At 34.0% G+C, this 27950-nt stretch overlaps 1 protein-coding gene across 2 annotated transcripts in view; it reads right to left on the reverse strand.

Moving 5' to 3' along the window:
• LOC142238146 (uncharacterized) overlaps positions 1-27950 on the reverse strand; it is a 404035-nt gene that overhangs the window by 252372 nt on the left and 123713 nt on the right. For both annotated transcript variants that reach the window (XM_075309706.1, XM_075309705.1), the window contains exons 7-13: positions 26748-26894; positions 22313-22685; positions 22080-22245; positions 14850-14929; positions 14661-14774; positions 14135-14481; positions 5901-6043 (exon numbers count right to left, since the gene is read on the reverse strand). In XM_075309706.1, coding sequence (XP_075165821.1) covers positions 5901-6043; positions 14135-14481; positions 14661-14774; positions 14850-14929; positions 22080-22245; positions 22313-22685; positions 26748-26894 — 1370 coding nt within the window. The remainder of the gene's footprint in view (positions 1-5900; positions 6044-14134; positions 14482-14660; positions 14775-14849; positions 14930-22079; positions 22246-22312; positions 22686-26747; positions 26895-27950) is intronic.

Here is a 27950-nt window from a genome sequence, read left to right on the forward strand (position 1 = left end):
ACGCAGAAAGACATTTTCCAAAAATGAAATTTGTGGTGCGAGAACAAAAACAATTTGTTTTTTTTTCGACCGTCGTTTGACGGGCTTTTCAACTAGTATTCTATGATTTATGCAAGTTTTATAGGTAAGCGTTTTTCAAAATAAAACCTTCAGCTTTTCTTCAACATCTTCGATAAGATTTTTCTATGCAGCTAAAAATATATATTTATTTGTATAAAAACATTCATTCATTTCGGGGGGGTTTGATCCCCCTCATCCCCCCCCCCCCCCCTGAATACGGTCTTGATGGCTTCTATTGGGAGATAAACCAAAACATGGACCAATACACGCCATTTTCGGCTCTCATATTTAAGGTTCTAAAATAAATTAATTACACGCACAGAAAAAACATGTTTGGACATGGTTGCCGCATCCATTTAATGCTTATTTAGAGTATGTAATGGTCGCGAAAACGATGTATTTTGTCTTTGTAAAAATAATTTTCGAGCGGAGAAAAATATATGTTGGCAATAAGCATTTAAATGGTTCTCAAATGCCTCAAACATGTTCTATTATTTAAATGGTCAGAAAATCATGTACCTGACCATTCAATTTTTTTACTTTTTTGCAGAGAAAAAAGTATTTTTATAGTTTACGTATAGACATGTCTACAACCATTACATGGCCATAAAGACCATGTACATTGTTTTCGTAACCATTTAATTTTTTAAATTTTTGCAGCGACAAGATTTTTATAAAAACATTGAGCAGGTACACACGATTTTCATTTTGCGCGTCAGTCGTGTGTGGATTGTTTCTTGGAATGGACGGAGAATACGGATTTACTGTGTTTTGTGTTAATTTATTTATTCAGAAGTGGCACGTGGTTTTATGTGAACACAAAAAAGGAAAGTGTAATTGAAAAATGTACCTGTTTTTCGTTCTACATTTTGCTATATGGATCATTTATTTTTATTTGCAGTTACATGATGCCTGCGTTTGTACATTTGATGGACACGATGTAAATATGGAATAATTACTTATTGTTGAAATTGAAATAAAATAGAGTGTGTAAAAATATATGATGTTTGCTTGAACGGCATTATAAATACAAATAAACAATGAATTAGTTTATAAATAAATAAAAACAAATAAATAAAGTTAATTTTGTGTTTTCTTTTCTCAAGTGGCGTCCTTTTTTCGACGACGAAAAAAGATTTTTCATAAAGATCAAAACATTTTAGGTTGTGACTATGTTCTTTTAACTGGAAGAAAAACATTTTGAATAAATACCAAAACATTTTAAATCGTGACCATTGTCTTTTAATGGAAACAAAATTCTTTTTATCAATATAATAACATTTTAGATGAAGACAATTGTATTTTTCTTAGAACCATGTTCACTGAGCCAACATGGTTGCAGGTTAAAATGTTACATGGTCGCCGCAAAAATAGCTGCTATCATATTATTTTACTCTTCGAATATGATTGTGACAATCATGTTTCTTCTCTGCGTGTAGATAAAAACTACGAATTCTAGAAGCCTAAAAAATAAAATCATTTCTCGCACACCTATTTATATTCCTAACAAGTAAAGAAAGTCTAAAGTCGGGCGGGGCCGACTATATTATACCCTGCACCACATTGTAGATCTAAATTTACGATACCATATCACATCCGTCAAATGTGTTGGGGGCTATATATAAAGGTTTGTCCCAAATACATACATTTAAATATCACTCGATTTGGACAGAATTTGATAGAATTTTACAAAATCTATAGACTCAAAATTTAAGTTGGCTAATGCACTAGGGTGGAACACAATTTTAGTAAAAAACCAGTAAGGAAAGTCTAAAGTCGGGCGGGGCCGACTATATTATACCCTGCACCACTTTGTAGATCTAAATTTTCGATACCATTTCACATCCGTCAAATATACACATTTAAATATCACTCGAACTGGATAGAATTTGATAGACTTCTACAAAATCTATAGACTCAAAATTTAAGTTGGCTAATGCACTAGGGTGGAACACAATTTTAGTAAAAAAATATGGGAAACATTTAAATCTGAAGCTATTTTAAGGAAACTTCGCAAAAGTTTATTTATGATTTATCGCTCGATATATATGTATTAGAAGTTTAGGAAAATTAGAGTCATATTTTCAAATTTTCGACTAAGCAGTGGCGATTTTACAAGGAAAATGTTGGTCGAAATCAGAAAAACATATATATGGGAGCTAAATCTAAATATCAACCGATGTCAACCAAATTTGGCACGCATAGCTACAATGCTAATTCTACTCCCTGTGCAAAATTTCAACTAAATCGGAGTTAAAAATTGGCGTCTGTGGTCATATGAGTGTAAATCGGGCGAAAGCTATATATGGGAGCTATATCTAAGTCTGAACCGATTTCAACCAAATTTGACACGCATAGCTACAATGCTAATTATACTCCCTGTGCAAAATTTCAACTAAATCGGAGCAAAAAATTGGCCTCTGTGGACAAAGGAGTGTAAATCGGGCGAAAGCTATATATGGGAGCTATATCTAAATCTGAACCGATTTGGATGATATTTTGCAAGTTTTTCGAGACGGATGTATGGAATTTGAGGAAGATCGGTTGATATACACGCCAATTATGACCAGATCGGCAGCTATATCTAAATCTGAACCGATTTTTTCCAATAGGGATCGTCTTTGAGTCGAAATAGGACCCTATACCAAATTTTAGGACAATCGGACTAAAACTGCGAGCTGTACTTTGCACGCAAAAATACATCAACAGACAGACAGACGGACAGACAGACAGACAGACAGACAGACAGACGGACATCGCTAAATCGACTCAGAATTTAATTCTAAGACGATCGGTATGCTAAACCATGGGTCTTAGACTTTTCCTTCTTGGCGTTACATACAAATGCACAAACTTATTATACCCTGTACCACAGTAGTGGTGAAGGGTATAAATATGGGAAACATTTAAATCTGAAGCAAATTTTAAGGAAACTTCGCAAAAGTTTATTTATAATTTATCGCTCAATATATGTGTATTAGAAGTTTAGGAAAATTAGAGCCATTTTTAAAACTTTTCGACTAAGCAGTGGCGATTTTACAAGGAAAATGTTGGTATTTTAACCATTTTTGTCGAAATCGGAAAAACATATATATGGGAGCTATATCTATTTCTGAACCGATTTCAAATTTGGCACGCATAGCAACAATGCTAATTCTACTCCCTGTGCAAAATTTCAACTAAATCGGAGTTAAAAATTGGCCTCTGTGGTCATATGAGTGTAAATCGGGCGAAAGCTATATATGGGAGATATATCTAAATATGAACCGATTTCAACCAAATTTGGCACGCATAGCTACAATGCTAATTCTACTCCCTGTGCAAAATTTCAACTAAATCGGAGTTAAAATTTGGCCTCTGTGGTCATATGAGTGTAAATCGGGCGAAAGCTATGTATGGGAGCTATATCTAAATCTGAACCGATTTCTACCAAATTTGGCACGCATAGCAACAATGCTAATTCTACTCCCTGTGCAAAATTGTAACTAAATCGGAGTTAAAAATTGGCCTCTGTGGTCATATGAGTGTATATCGGACGAAAGCTATATATGGGAGATATATATAAATCTGAACCGATTTCAACCAAATTTGGCACGCATAGCTACAATGCTAATTCTACTCCCTGTGCAAAATTTCAACCAAATTGGGGTAAAACTCTGGCTTCTGGGACCGTATTAGTCCATATCGGGCGAAAGATATATATCTAAATCTGAACCGATTTCAATAAAATTTGGCACACTTGACTATAGTACTAATTGTTCTTCTTGTGCAAAATTTTAAGTAAATTAGGTTAAAACTCTGGCTTCTGGGGCCATATAAGTCCATATCGGGCGAAATATATATATAGTAGCTATATCTAAATCTGAACCGATTTCTTCCAAAATCAGTAGGAATCTATTCTGAGCCAAAACACATACTTGTGCCAAATTTGAAGTCGATTGGACTAAAACTGCGACCTAGACTTTGATTACAAAAATGTGTTCACGGACAGATGGACATCGCTATATCGACTCAGGAGCCCACCCTTAGCATTTTTGCCAAAGACACCATGTGTCTATCTCGTCTCCTTCTGGGTGTTGCAAACATATGCACTGACTTATAATACCCTGTTCCACAGTGTGGAGCAGGGTATAAAAAGATTTTCGATTTCAGGCAAAGTGGACAACAATTACGGTTTCTAGAAGCCCAAAAAGTAATATCCTAAAATACCTCTAGATTTCCAATTTGAGGCAAGTTGGATAAAGACTACGGTTTCTATAAGCCCAAGAATAAAATCTGGAGATCGGTCTATATGGGGGCTATATAAAAACAGGGTCCGATGCTCATCATTTTCAGCACACCTCTGTAGGGTTTTAAAATACCTCTTGATTTCTAATTTCAGGCAAATTGGATAAAAACTACAGATTTTAGACGCCCAAGAAGTAAAAACTGGAGATCGGTCTATATGGGGACTAATCAAAACTTGGACCGATATAGCCCATCTTCGAAGTTGACCTGCCTGCAGACAAAATACGAGTTTGTGCGAAATTTCAGCATGATTGCTTTATTATTGAATACTGTAGCGTGATTACAACAGACAGACAGACAGACGGACAGACGGACAGACGGACATCGTTATGTCGTCTTAAAATTTCTCCCTGATCAAGAATATATATACTTTATATAGTCGGAAATAGATATTTCGATGTGTTACAAACGCAATGACAAACTTATTATACCCCCGTCACCATTCTATGGTGGTGGATATAAAAAAAAAACAACATTACAAAAAATATTTTAATTCACTTTTAAAGTTGAAGTCTCAAAAATTGAAAATTTGAAAGTTATTTCTACATTGGGGAGGAATATGGCTGACAGCAAGCTAGATACAAATTGTCATAGTATTAAGATTAAAAAATGTGTTTTTACAGTACAATTTATGAAAAATCGTCAACTTATAACTAAGTTACTTTGATAAATCATCCACCGTCATAAAACACGTTAAAAGGAAACACTTGAGTTGAACATTTTCAAAAATCGTCACCTCATAACTACGTTGGTTAAAATCGTCATCAAATCGTCACAGGTCAAATTTACCATAAAAAATCGTCAAAATGACGAAAAATGCTCAGAGTTGGCACCACTGCATATGCGTAAAACCATTGTTCATTACCTGTCACGATGTCATAGACGAGTTTCGAAGCACAGCGATCGTATTTTTGGAACATTTCTTTCGACCAATCGACACGAGCCTTATTTGAGTGATTGACAAATTGTGCGGGTTCATTTCTATATGTAGTTCCCATCTAAACCGACCCTCCAAGATTTGACTTCTGGAGACTCATGGAGGAATAAATTTCATACGATCCGGTTGAAATTTGACCCTCTAATTACCACAGCTCTAGGTTAGGTTAAGGTTAAAGTGGCAGTCTGATTTGTTTTCAGGCTCACTTAGACTATTCAGTCCATTGTGATAACTCTTAGTATAACATTGTACACAATCCATGGTGGATAAAATTCAGCCTGTCCGAGTTTTAGGCCGTTTATACTTGTGTTTTTGACATAGGACCACAACTGATTCGTAAAAAATATAATCAGTTGTGGTCAGATGATTGCTGAAAATAAATGGAAATGTGCTTAAACGTTGCTTTTATGATCTTACCGTTAGTTAAAAGTTGACGTTTACAGACAACTATTTTATCATGCAAAATAGTTATGGCCAACAAAACCATGATGTTTGAGCAATACTTGATGTTGACAAACCTTTTCTTTAAATGCGGATAATGTTCAAGTATCTCCCAAAATGTTTCAGTTGTTTTAGCGATACCACCTTCTTATTACCTCATGTTGTTGATACTTACCAAATATATTTGGTTCATATGACGCGGTTGTCTCTGGTATCCGTTAGTGATTTGCAGTACCAAGAAATGCCACAAATACATCTGGAAGGACAAACGAGCCAAGACACGGAATATGGGTGAACAACAAAAATCATAGATCAACCCTTTAAAAAAATAGAAAAACAAATTACATTGTATGAATTTGCTCTATCACGCAAAGAAAAAAAAAAACGTTTGGAAAACGTGTACCGAAAACGTTTTTCTTTTGTTAGAGTTTTTTGAATTGCTTCGAAAATTTTAAACTTTTATCACCAAAAAAATTCGTTTGTTACAAAATTTTTATTTTTTTCAATAAAAAAAGTTATTTTTGAAACAACAACACAGTCCATTTCGTTTATATCAAACACTGTTCTTTTCTGACTTTAGGTCTTTAATAAGACACATTTTACAGTTCAAAATTTAATATACTACAATGTAATGTTGAACATTTTTTCGGAATCTTCCGAACATATCTAGAATATATGTAAAAAAAAAAAAACAAAAAAAAAAACTTTGGCCGAAGCAGGGATCGAACCCACGACCCTTGGCATGCAAGTCGGACGTAGCAACCACTGCTCCACGGTCCCAAACTAAATGTTTGTTTCTGTTAAATAAACTTTGTTTATTCGGTTCGTGGGCGCCGCAAGCTATGCTATATAAATATAACTCATATGGGTATTTATCTATTGATGACCATAACAGGTACATAGCTCAGTGGTTAGTGTGTTGGCTTACAAAGTGCATGGTCCGCGGTTCGATTCTCCGTCCAGGCAAAAGGTAAAAAAAAATTTAAAAATTTATAAAATCGTATAATTTCTTCTACATTGTTGGTATTACGGGAAAAGGTGTTAGGAACTAAAAAACCTCGTGGATGTGAGAAAGATGTGAGGGAAAATGCAATTAGCAAGAAAAAAATTTTTTTTTTGAGCTTGTCTTTATGAAATTGTTTTTACATCCTGGAAAAGAATAAACGTTTATCACATAAAGTATAAACTTTTCTTCCAAATACACTACCTTACAGCGAAAAGCAAATGAGAAACGAACTTTGCTTGTCTAAAATTTCGTTTGGGAGGAAAGAATTATTTTTTTGCGTGTAGGAACCATGAAAAACTAAACAGGCAGTGTCTGCGAAACAGATGATTCTAATTTTTTATAGTGTCCTCTTCTCTAAACGTTATTAAAAAAAAACAAACAACAAAACAAAGTTGTCGTTGCAGGATGAATTACAAATTTAGTAGAAGAAGGGTAATGTACACAGAAAAAAAAGTGTCTCGTAAATTTAAGAAGATTTTTACAATAATTTATTACAAGAATTTTCCAGAATTTTAGTTCATTTTTCGTATCTTCAACGAAAATTAACTACTCGAAAGGAAATTTTACAAATTCTAAGTAGCAATCGTTTAGTTCATGGCCTTCAAAATACGATGGAAATTTCCTTAAAAAATTTCTTAACTGGTAGTTAAAAATTCGTTTGTCATGCTATAAAACTACATGTGAAATGTAAAGTATTTTCTAAATAATAAGTGCAATTTACTATAAAATTTTTTTGTATGAGAAAATATTTTTTTACGAAAAATGAACTTGAAAGTGGATGGCAATTTCTTACTGACAATTCCTATAGTTAATAATTGTTGGTAAAAAATTACCCAATGAAATATTTTTAGTTCACATGTAATTAAATTTATAGACATTTTCGTCAAAAATGTAGATAACATTTCATGAAAATTTTGCAAATTTTAACTTAAACGTTTCATCGTTCATAAACTGGTGTGCCTTTACGAATATTAGTCTTAGAGTAAATTGTCAGCAGATGCGATGAACTGATGCATAGTACAGAGATCTTTATCGGCATAGTGGAATGTGATTAATGTAAAGATGATGTTACTTGAGTTTTGTTGTGTATACATGAGCGTGGGGTTGTTTTTATTTTTGTTCATTTAGTGGTTTGTGTGTGTGTGTTTGTTATTCGCGGATGGTTTATTTGGCTGGATGAGGTGTTGTTTTCAATAAAGGCACATGTGTTTTTGTTGTTGTAGGAATGTTTTGGCTTTGCTCGGTTTTGTTTGGCATGCTTCAGTTGTATAGTTGGCGTTGGCGTGGGCTGTTGCATCTTTTAAGTAGGTATGCAACAAGGGAATATAAAGGCATGGAATATTTTGGATTTTGGAGACATATATTGGTGTTTGTTTATTAAACCTTTTAAATGAAAGTTATTAATATTTAATCGGTAGTTTAGAAAAAAGTTATTAAGAATATTTAGGAAAATATGTTGAAATTGAAAGTGTATTGAAATTTGTATTATTCTATGTAAAAAATTAATATTCAATTCCAGATGAATTTGGAAAATTTTTGTTATATCTCAGCGTATAGTTTATTCATAAATTGGTAAGTATTTTTTTAATATGACTTTCTTTTAAAAATAATATTTTTTTATGTATATTATTATTTGTTAATTAATTTTTTGGAAACCAGTTTAATGTTTTTCTTTGTTGTAAAATCAATATTTAATTTCAGAGCAACTCCAGATGGATTCGAACAAATTTAAAAAGTAGATAATTGGTAAGTTTTCTTTTAAAACTTGGCTTTATTTCAACTAGAATATTTACGTTTTTGTGAGCTTTTTATCATCAAAATTACAGGTTTTTAATACCTTATTTTAGTATTTCTTTAATCAAATTTTTTGGAAACCAATGTAATATTTTTAATGTAAAAACAAATATTTAATTTCAGAATAACCCCTTAAAAATTTGGACAAATTTTTAGTACTCCTTTGCCTGTAATTTAATAGTGAATTGGTAAGGATTCGTTAACTTTCTTTTAACCCTCGACAGTCATCCTTATTTTTTGTACATTAACGTCATCCTTCGTCATTTTCACTACAGCTGATTTCAAGACGCTATAATTTTCATCGTGAGCGAAAAAGTGAACCAAACTTGAATTTATTTTCTTATTCAATTCGGTTTTAAACGGTCGAATTAGTATAACTTAAATTTACCATTTCTCAATAGACTAAAATGCATTTTAAATCGAAAATGAAATTACGTGTCGTCATTTTGACGAATAATGACTGTCTAGGGTTATCAAGAATATTTGGTTTTTTAATCATATTATTATTTTTTTCATTATATTTTTTGAAAACCTATTTAATAATTTTATTTAATGTAAAAAATAAATATTTAATTTCAGAGTAACCCAAATAAATTTGGACAACTTTTTATATTTCCCCTCAGCGTACAATTTAATAGAGAATTGGTAAGTTTTATATTAAAACTTTGGCTTTCTTTCAACTAGAATATTAATTTTATTATATCCTTCACATCGATAACAACACAGTTTTATGAGTTTATTTAGAATACTTCATTATTTCCCTAATTGTTTCAGGTACAAATTTTATGAGATACGTTTTCCAAAGAAAAATTTAATTCCTTACACCATTTGATAAAATGCCACCAAATATGGTAAGTTACAAGCTAAAATAAAGAATTAAAAAATTATATTTCATTACATGTTGTTAATTTTAACAATTTTCATTATTGCTTCCATTTTTTCCAGCAAGATATGTGAAAAAATTACCTACGATGAATAAAAAAAGGATAAGTCAGAATGTCCAAACAGCGAGTTCAAATGAACTACTCTCTGTTCCAGGTGGTCATCATTTTTATTCACAAAAAACATTGTATTAAGAACTTGCATCATAAGTTTTTATAATAAAGTACTTTTGCTTAAAGAAAGTTTAATTTTAATGTACGAAAATTTTCATAATAATAAAACGGTTTGTTGTTCCTTTAATTATTTAATTTCTCTGTATTGTGGAATGATAAATTTAAAAATAGTTTAGTCGTCGACATTTTAAAGAGACTGTTAACCAATTTTTATTATCGGGTTTCCCACAAAATAAGCAAGTAAACCAAAATAATACTGACTTTTTAACTTGGTAGGGGTATATAAATCTTATGGTGTTGTAAAAATGAACTAAACTACAATGTTATAGATGAACTAAAATTTAAGAGAATTATAAACTAGACAAATTGGAAAAAATCTTAAGGGCTAAATCATGGTCAATATTACTACAGTTTAGTTCATTTTGCAATGGAAAAGGGTTCACTGTTTTTTCAGTGTACTTATACTCCAAATAAAAGCATGTCCGGATCCAAAGAATTTGTCCTTACCCTAAAAATTTCGGTATTGATTCCGAGCCAAAGAAGCGAATAAATGAAGTAAAGATACCTCTAAGACACAATTCTCTTTTTAATTTGAATTTTACGTACTTGATTCTAGGAAATAAATTTTGTTTCATACGTTTTACACCTTTTGTCTTCTTTCTTTATTGGCATAAAATCCATTAACACATACAACTTGACGACATCTTAAATTTACAATTTCAGCATCGACTTCAAGTAGCAATTATGGTATGTTTCAAGTAAAAAACGCCTTTAAAATAATATGTTGGAAAAAATTGTCCTATTTTTGAACGCTTTTTTGCTGGTTTTCAGACGATTTCGTTAATTTTCAAGAAATTTTCAGAATTATCAAGGTCAAGTTGACCTTGGTCAAATAAAATTTTCTTTCATGTAAAGATGACCATTTTTAAGTCGAGTCACTTAATACTAAGGGCAAAACGACTTCATTGAAAAGTTTATCAACTTTTGGGCAAGGAAAAGACTTTATATCAGGGAAAAGTTATTCGTATTTTAAAGACATGAAATCTTTGGCCTCACCACAATATTTTTTTTTTTTCAGTGTAAATTTCTAGATTTGGTATAACATAAATACCGTGCCAGAATTTCAATCCTCGACTTTTATCCCCATAAATAATAAATTTTCTTTTAATTAAAATTTCATTATTTTAAATAATTTTGTCCTTAATATTGTGCAAAGTGCGCGTCCTACAATTTAGGCTGCATAATCTTTAATATTAGGTCAATATTTTTTGTTGTTGCACTGAAAAAAATATTTACAATATTTACGTGATATTAAAGATTATGTAACCTCAATTTTAGGATGCGCAATTTACGCACTATTAAGGACAAATTTCTTTAAAATAATAAAATTTCAATAAAAAGAAAGTTTATAATCTTTGCTTCAAATTTTTTTCCATTAAATTTAGGACAAACATTTTGAAAACTTGCGTCGCTTTCTTAAAGTTGCATGTCTTTAAACTAAGGCAAATATTCTTTAAAGTAAAGAAACGCATTTGTGATTTAAAGAAATCGTCCTTAAATTAACTGAAATATTGAATCTTTAGATTTAAGATAAAAAGGCTTCAAATATAGGCTAGGTTAGGTCAGGTGGCAGCCCGATGTATCAGGCTCACTTAGACTATTCAGTCTATTGTGATACCACATTGGTGAACTTCTCTCTTATCACTGAGTGCTGCCCGATTCCATGTTAAGCTCAATGACAAGGGACCTCCTTTTTATAGCCGAGTCCGAACGGTGTTCCACATTGCAGTGAAACCACTTAGAGAAACTTTGAAACCCTCAGAAATGTCACCTGCATTACTGAGGTGGGATAATACACCGCTGAAGAACTTTTCGGTGTTCGGTCGAAGCAGGAATCGAACCCGCGACCTTGTGTATACAAGGCGGGCATGCTAACCATTACCATTTGTTAGCACGTGAATAGCTTTGTTAATATACCGGAAAAATAGAATGAAAATTCGATAATTGAGACCTGTATTCTAATTGCAATTTTATAGATTTAAATCCAGATAGGTCGCAAAAAGATTTCCTTATTTTAAATAACCCTCTTTGGCTCGGAATCAATACCAAAATCCTTAAAGGAAGGTCAAAATCTTTGGATCCAAGTAAACTTTTTTTGAGTGTGTAACCACTTGTGTTTGATAGCATTCAACTTGTTTTTGATATTTAGAGAATAGAAAATGTTGTGTTTGTAGAAGTGACAATATCTCTCCAATTTGTATCAAGCTAGGAACAAAAAATTAAAAAAAAAGACAAGTATATACGGCCATAAGTTCGGCCAGGCCGAAGCTTATGTACCCTCCACCATGGATTGCGTAGAAACTTCTACTGAAGCCGATGGCAAGGTATCTTAAAACTTCCTAATACCGTAATATATACCACATAGTCCATACGTGGTATATATTAAACTAGAAAAGGCCGATTAAATACGTATATAATTAAGTTTAAAGTTTCTATAGAAATAAAATTTTGACAAAATTTTCTATAGAAGTAAATTTTGGAAAAAAATTCTATAGAAATAAATTTTCTATAGAAATAAAATTTTGGCAAAATATTCTAGGTTAGGTTTTGACAAAATTTTCTATAGAAATAAAATTTTGACAACATTTACTATAGAACTAAAATTTTGACAACATTTTCTATAGAAATAAAATTTTGACAAAATAAATAAATTTTCTATAGAAAAAAAATTTTGATAAAATTTTCTATAGAAATAAAATTTTGGCAAAATTTTCAATAGAAATAAAATTTTGGCAAAATTTTCTATAGAAATAAAATTTTGACAACATTTACTATAGAAGTAAAATTTTGACAACATTTACTATAGAAGTAAAATTTTGACAACATTTTCTATAGAAATAAAATTTGGAAAAAAATTTCTATAGAAATAAAATTTTGACAAAATTTTCTATAGAAATAAAATTTTGACAAAATTTTCTATAAAAATAAAATTTTGACAAAATTTTCTATAGAAATAACATTTTGACAATGTTTTCTATAAAAATAAAATTTTGGTAGATTATTTTTGACTCGAGTGGCAACCATGATTATGAACCGATATGGACCAATTTTTGTGTGATTGGGGATCGGCTATATATAACTATGGTATGGCATGGTTATTAGCGGCCTTATACTAACACCACGTTGCAAATTTCAACCGGATCGGATGAATTTTGCTCCTCCAAGAGGCTCCGGAGATCAAATCTGGGGAACGGTTTATATGGGGGCTATATATAATTATGGTCCGATATCGACCAATTCTTGCGTGTTTGTTAGAGACCACATTCTTACACCATGTTCCAAATTTCAGCCGGATCGGATGAATTTTGCTCCTCCAGGAGGCTCCAGAGGACAAATCTGGGGATCGATTTATATGGGGCTATATATAATTATGGACCGATATGGACCAATTCTTGCATGGTTGTTAGAGACCATATACTAACACCACGTACCAAATTTCAACCGGATCGGATGAATTTTGCTCCTCTAAGAGGCTCCGGAGGTCAAATCTGGGGAACGGTTTATATGGGGGCTACATATAATTATGGACCGATATGGACCAATTCTCGCGTGTTCGTTAGAGACGACATTCTAACACCATGTTCCAAATTTCAACCGGATCGGATGAATTTTGCTCCTCTAAGAGGCTCCGGAGGTCAAATCTGGGGATCGATTTTTGTATGGTCATTAGAGAACATATACCAACACCATGTACCAAATTTCATCCGATCCGGCTTCTCTTAGAGGCTCCGCAAGCCAAATCGGGGGGTCGGTTTATATGGGGGCTATATATAATTATGGACCGATGTGGACCAATTTTTGCATGGTTGTTAGAGACCATATACTACACCATGTACCAAATTTCAGCCGGATCGGATAAAATTTGCTTCTCTTAGAGGGTCTGCAAGCCAAATTTGGGTGTCCGTTTATATGGGGGATATACGTAAAAGTGGACCGATATGGCCCATTTGCAATACAATCCGGCCTACATCAATAGCAACTACTTGTGCCAAGTTTCAAGTCGATAGCTTGTTTCGTTCGGAAGTTAGCGTGATTTCAACAGACGGACGGACGGACGGAAATGCTCAGATCGACTCAGAATTTCACCAGGACCCAGAATATATATATACTTTATGGGGTCTTAGAGCAATATTTCGATGTGTTACAAACGGAATGACTAAGTTAATATACCCCCATCTTATGGTGGAGGGTATAAAAATAAATTTAGTGTATAAACATAACCGTAGTATCGCTAGTAGCGGTACGACAAATACTTTTCGCGTCGAACAAATATAATAACAATAAATTTCCGAGGGGTTTTTTACAATTATTTTTTTTAAATTCACCATTGGAGTTTAACAAAAACGTGTAATGTCTTGTTATTTAAAAATAAAAGAATTTACACGCTAGGCCAGGCAACAAGAATTACTAGTACTAAATTAAAAAGTGTGGTAAACAAGTGGTCGCCCACAGCATATCGCTATGATTATGTTTATACACTTACTAATTACTTACTTTCTGCCTTGCATGCCATTGTCAATATGGCAGTACCACAAACAAAGACAATCCATAAGTTACGATTTATGCCACTGAAGAAAGCTGTCCATATGGAGGGTTGTTGAAAAATTGTAATAGTTCCCATCTGGATAATGCTAATAGCCATCGGAAGTGCTACTAACCAAACACCAATCCCATATTTCAGTACACCACGAAAATTTCGTTGAAACTCGTCCTTGCTGAGGTATTTCAAGTAAAGGTCTCCAAACCAAATGCCAAAAAGGTAACCACCAAGATTGGTGTAGAAGGGTATGTAGTGGTAGTAGAAAAATGGCATATCCTTGATAAATCCATATCGATAGGATCTATTTTAGTATAGAATTTAATAATTACTAGGACTTATCTTTTTTTATATGAGGTCAGTACAAAGTTCTCTTCTTAGTATTAGAAATAGAAAATATTCAAATCTCCTTTTTTTATCAAAAGTTGCCCTTGAGAAATTGACCTGAACTTATGTAGTACTGGCCTTTAAGTAGTAACTTACTCGGGTTTAACCATGAATGTCGTTTCCAATTTCAAAGCATAATTTATTGCCGTGGGAATAAGAACAGTCAAAAAGGATAAAGTTATGAGCACTCGTTTCGTGTACTGAGGATATCTGTAAATGCAATACCACAAATAGTAGTTTCCAAATATATATTGGGTGGAATATGAATATTGGAAAGATACTTACTTAGAAATGAATATTAAGATGAGAGTATAAATGGCAAATAATTGGAAATCAGCTGCTATATACCAAGTGTGAAGGCTAGCCTAAAAAAATGAATAAATAAATTTGTCTTTTGTTATATGCAGAAAAAAGTAAACAGTTTTTTTATAGCAAGAATGAACTACGTCGTGTAGGTTAGAATAGTTGGCAGCCCGATGTATCGGCTCACTTAGACTATTCAGTCCATTGTGATAACACATTGGTGAACATCTCCCTTATCACTTCTCCCTTATCACATGCTGCCCAATTCCATGTTAAGCTCAATGACAAGAGACCTCCGAGTCCGAACGGCGTTCAACATTGCAGTGAAACCACATAGAGAAGCTTTGAAATCCTCAGAAATGTCACCAGCATTACTGAGGCGGGATAATCCACCGCTGAAAAACTTATTAGTGTTCGGTCGAAGCAGGAATCGAACCCACGACCTTGTGTATGCAAGGCGAGCATGCTAACCAATGCGCCACTGTGGCTCTATGTCGTGTAAAAATTGAACTTATTTTAAGATTTCCATAAAGGAAAATTGAATGCCCTGCACTGAAAAAACAATGAACCCACCAGCAAGAAAAATTTTGGTTCTTTTTAGACAATTAAGATTATTTTTAGAAAATGTTAACTAAACTGTATTACAAACGTTGACATTACGCCAATATCACAAAAATAAGTACATTTTTTCGACAAATTCAAGAAAAAAAAAAATATTAGACATAATTAATTTTTTTCACTTGTTAAAAAAATTTTGTAGTTTGAAGGAAAATATTGGAGTTAAAAATTGCAAGAATGTCTTTAGTGCCATACGAAGTTCAAGATGGGTGCAGTTGTTGTAACATTTTGCAAATTTAAAAAAATAATGAACTATTTTGCGAGAAGTACGAATTTAGTAAATCTTTATGCTTCAGTTTTGTACAATTTGTTCCCGTTTTTAAGTTCATTTAACTAACGTACGGAAAAAATTATAAGAGTAAAGAAAACTTTCTTCAAACATAACAATTCCATGAACTAAAATAAAGTTAAATTGGCTTTAGCGAAATAGAGGGTTAAGTTTTTTTTTTTGAGTGTAGGTTACTTTTAAACTACAACTTACGAAATTACACTCTCTTCTAGAAGAAACAAGTAAGGAAAGTCTAAAGTCGGGCGTGGCTGATAATATTATACCCTGCACCACTTTGTACATCTAAATTTTCCATACCATATCACATCCGTCAAATGTGTTGGGGGCGTGGTATATATTACACTTAAAATGGCCGATTAAATACGTATATAATTAAGTTTGACAAAATTTTCTATAGGAATAAAATTTCGACAAAATTTTCTATAGAAATAAAATTTTGACAAAATTTTCTATAGAAATAAAATTTTGCTAAATTATTTTTGCTCGAGTGGCAAGCATGATTATGAACCGATATGGACCAATTTTTGTGTGATTGGGGATCGGCTATATATAACTATAGACCGATATGGACCAATTTTGGCATGGTTATTAGCGGCCATATATTAACACCACGTTGCACATTTCAACCGGATCGGATGAATTTAGCTCGTCCAAGTGGCTCCGGAGTTCAAACCTGGGGATCGGTTTATATAGGGGCTATATATAATTATGGACTGATATGGACCAATTTTTGAATGGCTCTTAGAGACTATATACTAATACCATGTACCAAATTTCACCCGGATCGGATGAAATTTGCTTCTCTTAGAGCAATCGCAAGCCAAATTTGGGGGTCCGTTTATAAGGGGGCTATATAAAATTATGGACAGATATGGACCAATTTTTGCATAGTTGTTAGAGACCATATACTAATACCATGTACCAAATTTCAGCCGTATCGGATGAAATTTGCTTCTCTTTGAGGCTCCGCAAGCCAAATCTGGGGATCGGGGTAGATGGGGGCTATATATAATTATGGACAGATGTGGACCAATTTTTGCATAGTTGTTAGAGACCATTTACTAACACCATTTACCAAATTTCAGCCGGATCGGATGAAATTTGCTTCTCTTAGAGCAAACGCAAGCCAAATTTGGGGGTCCGTTTATATGGGGGCTATACGTAAAAGTGAACCGATATGGACCAATTTTTGCATGGTTGTTAGAGACCATATGCTAACACCATGTACCAAATTTCAGCCGGATCGGATGAAATTTGCTTCTCTTAGAGCAATCGCAAGCCAAATTTGGGGATCCGTTTATACGGGGGCTATACGTAAAAGTGGACCGATATGGCCCATTTGCAATACCATCCGACCTACATCAATAACAACTACTTGTGCCAAGTTTCAAGTCGATAGCTTGTTTCGTTCGGAAGTTAGCGTGATTTCACCAGACGGACGGACGGACATGCTTAGATCGACTCAGAATTTCACCACGACCCAGAATATATATACTTTATGGGATCTTAGAGGAATATTTCGATGTGTTACAAACGGAATGACAAAGTTAATATACCCCCATCCTATGGTGGAGGGTATAAAAAAGGGAAACATTTAAATCTGAAGCAATTTTAAGGAAACTTCGCAAAAGTTTATTTAGGAAAATTAGAGTCATTTTTACATTTTTTGGACTAAGCAGTGCCGATTTTACAAGGAAAATGTTGGTATTTTGACCATTTTTGTCGAAATCAGAAAAACATATATATGGGAGCTATATTAAAATCTGAACCGATTTCAACCAAATTTGGCACGCATAGCTGCAATGCTAATTCTACTCCCTGTGTAAAATTTCAACTAAATCGGAGTTAAAAATGTACCTCTGTGGTCATATGAGTGTAAATCGGGTGAAAGCTGTATATGGGAGATGGGAGCCACCGTGGTGCAATGGTTAGCATGCCCGCCTTGCATACACAAGGTCGTGGGTTCGATCTCCTGCTTCGACCGAACACGAAAAAGTTTTTCAGCGGTGGATTATCCCACCTCCGTAATGCTGGTGACATTTGTGAGGGTTTCAAAACTTCTCTAAGTGGTTTCACTGCAATGTGGAACACCGTTCGGACTCGGCTATAAAAAGGAGGTCTCTTGTCATTGAGCTTAACATGCAATCGGGCAGCACTCAGTGATAAGAGAGAAGTTCACCAATGTGGTATCACAATGGACTGAATAGTATAAGTGAGCCTGATACATAGGGCTGCCACCTAACCTATCCTATATATGGGAGATATATCTAAATCTGAACCGATTTCAACCACATTTGGCACGCATAGCTACAATGCTAATTCTACTAGATGTGCAAAATTTCAACTAAATCGGAGCAAAAAATTGGCCTCTGTGGTCATATGAGTGTAAATCGGGCGTAAGTTATATATGGGAGCTATATCTAAATCTGAACCGATTTCAACCAAATTTGGCATGCATAGCTACAATGCTAATTCTACTCAAATAAATCAGAGTAAACGATTGGCCACTGTGGTCATATGAGTGTAAATCGGGCGAACGACATTTTTGCCAAAGATACCATGTGCCTAACTCGTCTCCTTCTGGGTGTTGCAAACATATGCACTAACTTATAATACCCTGTTCCACAGTGTGGCGCAGGGTATAAAAATGAAGTAATAGTAAAGAAAAAATTATTGACCATTCAACCATACTGTAGTTCATTATACCCTGTGCCACACTGTGGAACAGGGTATTATAAGTTAGTGCATATGTTTGCAACACCCAGAAGGAGACGAGATAGACACATGGTGTCTTTGGCAAAAATGCTTAGGGTGGGCTCCTGACTCGATATAGCCATGTCCGTCTGTCCGTGAACACATTTTTGTAATCAAAGTCTAAGTCGCAGTTTTAGTCCAATCGACTTCAAATTTGGCACAAGTATGTGTTTTGGCTCAGAATAGAACCCTATTGATTTTGGAAGAAATCGGTTCAGATTTAAATATAGCTCCCATATATATCTTTCGCCCGGTATGGACTTATATGGTCCCAGAAGCCAGAGTTTTACCCTAATTTGCTTAAAATTTTGTACAAGAAAAACAATTAACACTGTAGTCAAGTGTGCCAAATTTCTTTGAAATCGGTTCAGGTTTAGATATAGCTCCCATATATATCTTTCGCCCGATATGGACTAATACGGTCCCAGAAGACAGAGTTTTACCCCAATTTGGTTGAAATTTTGCACTGGGAGTACAATTAGTAGTGTAGTCAAGTGTGTCAAATTTGGTTGAAATCGGTTCAGGTTTAGATATATCTCCCATATATATCGTTCGCCCGATTTACAATCATATGACCACAGTGGCCAATCTTTTACTCCGATTTAATTGAAATTTTGCACAGGGAGTAGAATTAGCATTGTTGGTATGCGTGCCAAATTTGGTTGAAATCGGTTCAGATTTAGACATAGCTCCCATATACAGCTTTCGCCCGATTTACACTCATATGACCACAGAGGCCAATTTTTTGTTCCGATTTAGTTGAAATTTAGCGCAGGGAGTAGAATTAGCATTATAGCTATGCGTGCCAAATTTGGTTGAAATCGGTTCAGATTTAGATATATCTCCCATATATAGCTTTCGCCCGATTTACACTCATATGACCACATAGGCCAATTTTTTGCTCCGATTTAGTTGAAATTTAGCACAGGGAGTATAATTAGCATTGTAGCTATACGTGCCAAATTTGGTTGAAATCGGTTCAGATTTAGATATATCTCCCATATATAGCTTTCGCCCGATTTACACTCATATGACCACAGAGGCCAATTTTTAACTCCGATTTAGTTGAAATGTTGCACAGGGTGTAGAATTTGCATTGTAGCTATGCGTGCCAAATTTGGTTGAAATCGGTTCAGATTTAGATATAACTCCCATATATATGTTTTTCTGATTTCGACAGAAATGGTCAAGATACCAACATTTTCCTTGTAATTTTCCTAAACATATATATCGAGCGATAAATCATAAATAAACTTTTGCGAAGTTTCCTTAAAATTGTTTCAGATTTAAATGTTTCCCATATTTATACCCTTCACCACTACTGTGGTACAGTGTATAATAAGTTTGTGCATTTGTATGTAACGCCAAGAAGGAAAAGTCTGAGACCGATCTTTTAGTATACCGATCGTCTTAGAATTAAATTCTGAGTCGATTTAGCGATGTCCGTCTGTCTGTCTGGAGGTCTGTCTGTATGTATGTCAAATTTAGTCGAAATTGGTTCAGATTATATATCGCTCCCGTTATATGTACTCCAACCAGAGTTGGGAAAATATGGTAGACTATTTCATATTTTAGACCTATTTTCAATGGGATTTTCCTCCAATTGACTGCATAGTTTCCACGGAGAATATATTTAATATGAGATTTAATGGCGTTTTCGATTCGCAAAAAATATGTTGCCTTGGTGTTACCCTACTTTTTTCCTTATTGCATTTTCGACCAAATGATGGCGTCATTCCAAAGTTATTGTCATCCCACATATCTTGGCAAGATCTAACCAATATCCTTGTAAAATCATCACTGCTGAATAGCAAAAATTGTAAATGTTACTCAAATTTTCCTATATCTCGAATACATAAGTATCGCCTGATAAATCATAAATGCTCTTTCTATAATTGCATTAAAATTTCTCTCGCTTCATATTTCCTATATTTGTTTACTAACCAGGGCGTTAGACGATTTCAATTTTAATTCGAGAGATTTTGTAGAAGTACAAAAAATTGTCTCCATTATAAGTATTTGTATCTGGAAATGCAAACCTTTATATAGCTCCCAGCAAATTTGAAGTAGTTGAGATGGTAACACAATTGTTGATCTACATGGTGGTGAAGGGTATAATATAGTCGGTCCCGCCCGACTTTAGACTTTCCTTACTTGTTCTTACTATATTTTGGAATCGTACGAACATTTGCTTTTGATACCCTCCACCATAGGATGGGGGTATATTAACTTTGTCATTCCGTTTGTAACACATGGAAGTATTGTTCTAAGACCCCATAAAGTATATATATTCTGGGTCGTGGTGAAATTCTGAGTCGATCTGAGCTTGTCCGTCCGTTCGTCTGTTGAAATCACGCTAACTTCCGAACGAAACAAGCTATCGACTTGAAACTTGGCACAAGTAGATGTTATTGATGTAGGTCTGATGGTATTGCAAATGGGCCATATCGGTCCACTTTTACGTATAGCCCCCATATAAAGGACCCCCAAATTTTGCTTGTAGACCCTCTTAGAGAAGCAAATTTCATCCGATCCGGCTGAAATTTGGTACATGGTGTTAGTATATGGTCTTTAACAACCATGCAAAAATTGGTCCACATCGGTCCATAATTATATATAGCCCCCATATAAACCGATCCCCCGACTTGGCTTGCGGAGCCTCTAAAAGAAGCAAATTTTATCCGATCCGACTGAAATTTGGTACATGGTGTCAGTATATGGTCACATCAGTTCATAATTATATATAGCCCCCATATAAATCGATCCCCCGATTTGGCTTGCGGAGCCTCGTGGAAGAGCAAATTTCATCCGATCCGGCTGAAATATGGTACATGGTGTTAGTATATGGTCTCTAATGACCATGCAAAAATTGGTCCACATCGGTCCATAATTATATATAGCCCCCATATAAACCGATCACCAGATTTGACCTCCGGAGCCTCTTGGAAGACCAAAATTAAACTGATTCAGTTGAAATTTGGAACGTGGTGTTAATATATGGCCTCAAACACTCATGCAAAAATTGGTCGAAATCGGTCGATAATCATATATAGCACCCATTTAAACCAATGCCCAGATTTGACCTCCGGAACCCCTTGGAAGAGCAAAATCCATCCGATTCTGTTGAAATTTAGTACGTGGTGTTAGTATATGTTATCCAACAACCATGCAGGAATTGGTTCATATCAGTCCGTAGCCCCATATAAACCGATCCCCAGATTTGACCTCCGGTGCCTTTTGGAGAAGCAAAATTCATCCGATTTTGTTAAAATTTGGTATGTTGTGGTAGTATATGATATTTGACAGCAATGCTAAAAGTGGTCCATATCAGTCCATAATCATAAATATAAACCGATCCCGAGATTGGGTTTTGGAGCCTTTTGGAGGAGCAAATTTCATCCGAGTCAGTTGAAATTTGGTACATTAAAATTTCGAAATGGCTAATGGACATAAAGGAAGTAATTCTGACAATAGCAGCAACTTCAATAGATGCATCACGATTACATTGTTTTTCACCATTCTCGCAGTTGTATTGATTCGTAAAAACTTACCGAAGTTTTTGGAGTGAAATTGGTAATCATAAAAATATTTTGCCACCAATTTTCTCGACTAAATGTGCGGCTAAATTCGCTTATGTGACGCCAAAATGGACCATCTGTTAGAGAGCTTAAGACAGTGCCATTGATCCAAACAATCAAGGCTACAGATGGTAAAAACCTAAAATATAAAAAAAGGAAAGCCTCAATAAGAAATCAAAGGAAATCTAGTTCTAGCTTAAACCTACCTTAGCAAACGACCAAATACTATGATAACAAAAAGTTTCATGCACTTTCTCCAACTGGTCTCAGGTGTAACATAATTGACCTCCTTAAATTTTACATAGAATAACAGACCACTCATTACCATATATATTTCGATGACTATTGAAGAATTGAGCAACCATAGGCCGATTGATGATTCAGCGAAATTCTCAAAAAATTCTGGATTTTGAACATGTAAGAATTCTACATATATAGTATGACCCTGTAATACCATCAAGGTGCAGACAGAGCGAAAGCCATCGAGATAGGAAAACTCATTGCTAATTTTACCACGATGAGGTTGAATGAGGCGAGAGTAGTTTCGAGGTAGAGAGAATGATGTTAAGAGACGTGATACTAAAAGTGGGAAAGAAGAGGCAGAACAGTTTTTATTTCCAAAAATGTTTGTGGTAATAACGAATATTAATTGCTATAATATTTAGTTAAAATAAATACTCAAAAAGTAAATTTGTTGTTTTCATGATTAAAAATTATTTAAAAATTATAGAAATGTATAGATATAGTGTGACTAATGTATTGTAACCGTCTTCATTCCGATACTGCTCTCCTGATAGCTGATTTATTCCAGTCACAGTCATTTTATTGTCTTCAGGCTTACGAAACCATTTTGATCTATGCATTTAGAAATAAAGTTATACGTGATGGAATTTAAGCGTGATATTGCATTGAAAAAATATTGACCTAATATTATGGATTATGGAATATAAATTTTAGGATATCCCTAAAACTTCATAATATTAAGGACAACATTATTTAAAATAAATGTACAATGTACCAAATTTCAACTGACTTGGATGAATTTGCTCCTCCAAGAGGTTCCAAAACCAAATCTCGGGATCGGTTTATATGGGTGCTATATATAATTATGGACCGATTTCGACCAATTTTTGCATGGGTATTAAAGACCATATACTAACACCATGTACCAAATTTCAACCGAATCGGATGAATTTTGCTCTTCCAAGGGGCTCCGGAGGTCAAATCTAGGGATCGGTTTATATGGGGGCTATATATAATTATGGATTTCGACCAATTTTTGCATGGGTATTAAAGACCATATAGTAACACCATGTACCAAATTTCAGGCTGATCGGATGACATTTGCTTCTCTTAAAGGCTCCTCAAGCCAATCGGGGGATCGGTTTATATGGGGGCTATATATTATTATTGACCGATGTGGACCAATTTTTGCATAGATGTTAGTGATCATATACTAACACCATGTACCAAATTTCAGCCGGATCGGATGAAATTTTCTTCTTTTAGAGGCTCCGCAAGCCAAATCTCGGGATCGGTTTATATGGGAGCTATATATAATTATGGACCGATTTCGATCAATTTTTGCATGGTTGTTAAAGACTATATACTAACACCATGTACCAAATTTCAGCCGGATCGGATGAAATTTGCTTCTCTTAGAGGCTCCGAAAGCCAAATCGGGGGATCGGTTTATATGGGGGCTATATATTATTATGGACCGATGTGGACCAATTTTTGCATGGTTGTTAAAGTCTATATACTAACACGATGTACCAAATTTCAGCCGGATCGGGTGAAATTTTCTTCTCTTAGAGGCTCCGCAAGCCAAATCTGGTGATCGGTTTATATGGGGGCCATTAGCGTAGCTAGACAATTTTCCTAGGGGGGGCTATAGCCCCCCCTAGCTAAAAATTTATAGACTGAACTTATATGTTCAATTATTGTTTTATTTCATAAAAAATAATACAAAAATATACATCCAAATAATATATAATAAAGCAACTAAAGGTAGTTCCACACTTTTCCCAGAAAAAAAATTGGGATTTGTTTTAAAGGCACAACTTTAAAAGCACTTCCAGAAATGTCCTCACAAAGAAGTTAATTATGTTAACTACACAGGAAGTTTTTTACTTCAATTTTTTCATATTTTAATGTGTAATTTTTGTTTTCTTTTTTCAAATAGTTAAAAAAAGAATAAGAATAAATAAAATGGTAAAAATTATTCAAATTTTGCCACAAAAATGCTAAATCCATTATAGAAAAATCGATAATTTTTGAAAATATTCAAACAAGCGTTAGAATGCATTAAAAATCATAAAAAAATATAAAAATTATTATAAATTAATATTTCTTGAAGCTCGAGGTCTTTATAAATATTTATATAATTCTAACAAAAGTTCGACCAAAAATCAAATAAAAAACGAATAAATAAAAATTATTTATTTGGGAAAATATCACACAACGATATGGATCACACCGTAAGAAGTGATGCAAATTTATTGCAACGGCTGTTGAAACGGTGGACATTCGTTCTATGACGAGTTCCTATTACATTCATCGCTTCTCCGCCAATTTTGCACCACTTCCGGACCCAAAAAGAACATTTTCACTTCTTTTTTGGCGACGCTTTTTTGCAGCATTATTAAGATATTAATTTATGAAAGAATAGTTTTAATACCAATTACTATTTTTTAATTAAGATGACTTAACCAGACTAACCAATATAATAAAGGAGCTTTACAGCCTGTTTATGTATGTCGAATGAGCTCTGTGGATCGACTAAAATGGAAACAAACAGCTGAATTTATAACCAAAAAACAGCTGTTTCTATGCATTTCAGTCGATCGATTGAACTCGTTCGACATAAAGAAACGGGCTGTTAGTTATTCAACTAAACCATAAGTTCAATCACAGCTCTATTTCATAAATATCAGACTTCAAACATTGCCATCGGCAACTGCTACCACAACCCAAGTAATTCGATTGTGCATGAAAGTCTTTAGCGGAACTTGGTGCGGTTGTATATACTTGTTTAATTTTTATAAAAATGTAAAATCGTAAATAGGTTTTCAAATTCTGGGGGGGGCTAAATTTTTTCTGGGGGTCTAAGCCCCCTCCCTAGAGGCCTTCCTACGCTTATGATGGGGGCTATATATAATTATGGACCGATGTGGACCAATTTTTGCATGGTTGTGAGATATCATATACTAACACCATGTACCAAATTTCAGCCGGATCGGATGAAATTTGCTTCTCTTAGAGGCCTCGCAAACCAAATCGGGGGATCGGTTTATATGGGGGCTATATATAATTATGGACCGATGTGGACCAATTTTTGCATGGTTGTGAGATACCATATACTAACACCATGTACCAAATTTCAGCCGGATCGGATGAAATTTGCTTCTCTTAGAGGCCTCGCAAGCCAAATCGGGGGATCGGTTTATATGGGGGCTATATATAATTATGGACGGATGTGGACCAATTTTTCCATGGTTGTTAGAGACCATATACCAACAACATGTACCAAATTTCAGCCGGATCGGATGAAATTTGCTTCTCTTAGGGGCCTCGCAAGCCAAATTTGGGGGTCCGTTTATATGGGGGCTATACGTAAAAGTGGACCGATATGGCCCATTTGCAATACCATCCGACCTACATCAATAACAACTACTTGTGCCAAGTTTCAAGTCGGTAGCTTGTTTCGTTCGGAAGTTAGCGTGATTTCAACAGACGGACGCCGGACGGACGGACATGCCCAGATCGACTCAGAATTTCACCACGACCCAGAATATATATACTTTATGGGGTCTTAGAGCAATATTTCGATGTGTTACAAACGGAATGACAAAGTTAATATACCCCCCATCCTATGGTGGAGGATATAATAAGGAATCCTACCAATCTACCAAACATTAAGAAATTCTACCATTATGTAGATACAGTAAAAAAATCTACCATTATGGGTAGAATTCTACCAACTGTGGCAACCGTGGTAGGTACACAATTGTTTCTTTTAAACTTTTGTACGGAATGCAGTTAAGAAAAGAAAACAAGGATCCGTCCAACAACGGACCTTCTAGGTTCAAAATGCTGAAAAAATCGGTAACAATACCAGAAATGATTTGAAAAGTAAAGGCAAGTTATGACCGAAATCTACGCCGCAGTGATAGAAAACTTGCTCGTGATTTATACATATCATGAGAGCAGATGCAACACAAATGAATAATTAGCTTGGGCTAATGTAGAAAGTTGCAAGACCTTGAACATTCCAACAGAACTTAGCACAATCGCACTCGCCCGCGTCAACCAAAAATGGCTTCATTTCTGTCGCATAATTGCTACCAAATCTCCGGATTTGAATCCGTTACACATTTGCGCTTGGACAGAATAAGATTGACAATAACATATAAAAAAATTGTCGATCATCTCAAGACGGCGCTTCGCAAGGAATGAGCCAAAATACCACAGAGCTAATAAACTGATTCTAAAAAATTGATGTTATTTCCGCCTTCATTTGCTTTTGAACATTAGAAAAAAAAACTATATTACATTTTACTTTGTTGCATCAGCCACCCTGTAATTTAGGTCCAAAATGCAAATTAATTGTACGGTAATTTTTTGAGAGGATTTACTTACCTGTATCTTTGTGATCATTTTTAAAGAAGTCATTGCTTTGATTTTCTTCCGTCTGATGTATCTTCAGATAGTAATCGTAAACTGACGATAAAATGATCAAACCAATAATGCATTTGAACATTTTATAAAACAAGATTTCGGCCATATCTGAAATAGAGATTTATTTTAGATTGATTGTTAAAAAAATAAATAAATAAAAAAAATTGTGCTTATTTAGAATTTAAAGGAAGAAGTCGCATGGTCTCCGGCTTCTTTAAATTAAAGAAATTTTTTAGCGACCTATTTAGCTTTAAATATAGACCCAATAAAATTAAAATTAGAATACAGATCTCATTTATAAAATGTTCATTCTCTTTTCGCGGTTTATTAATAAAGATACTCACGTACAAATAAATGTCAGTTTAAAAATCCAAATTATAACGGATACTTCAAAGTAAAAAAAAAAATATTTTATTATTTCCAAAAAACTTTAAACCAACGACGCTAAATCCTAAAAATAAGTCTTCGCCTATATTTGAAGCGTTTTTATCTTAAATGTAAAGTTTCATATTTCAGTTAATTTAAGGATAATTTCTTTAAATCATAAATGTGTTTCTTTACTTTAAGGAAAATTAGCCTTAGTTTTACAAAATTTGCGTCCTAAATTTAATGAAAAAAAAATTGAAGCAAAGATTATAAACTTTATTTTAATTAAAATTTCCTTATTGTAAAGAAATTTGTCCTTATTATTTTGTAAATTTCGGATCCTAAAATTTAAGTTGCGTAATCCTTCATATCACGTAAATATTTTTTTTTAATGTAGCAACAATATTATTTGTTTTCAAAAACTCTAACAAAAGAAGAACGTGGAGTCGAGTATAAACACACATAAATAATTTTATAATATAAACATAAATTTATTTGAGCGTGAACAGTTTTTTACTAGCATTTAACACCATCGCTCTAAAATGCCTTTTATTTTTCTTTAATAATTCATTTTAAAGAAAATAAACTTTTTAAATGGTTTTAGCTGCAAAACTCGAACTTAATGCCCGCTTTTATATTTGAAGGAGTCCGTCAACTCCTCGTGGACTACTTATTAATAAAGAGGAACTAAACTTTGTTTTTATACATTTTACTGTGTAATTTTTCACTATTTCCTCCTTATTTCATTTTACTATCCCAACTCTAAAAAGAGTATAGTGCCATTTCCTTATTTTTATG

Source organism: Haematobia irritans, chromosome 5 (genome assembly GCF_050003625.1).
Source record: "Haematobia irritans isolate KBUSLIRL chromosome 5, ASM5000362v1, whole genome shotgun sequence".
NCBI lineage: Eukaryota > Metazoa > Arthropoda > Insecta > Diptera > Muscidae > Haematobia > Haematobia irritans.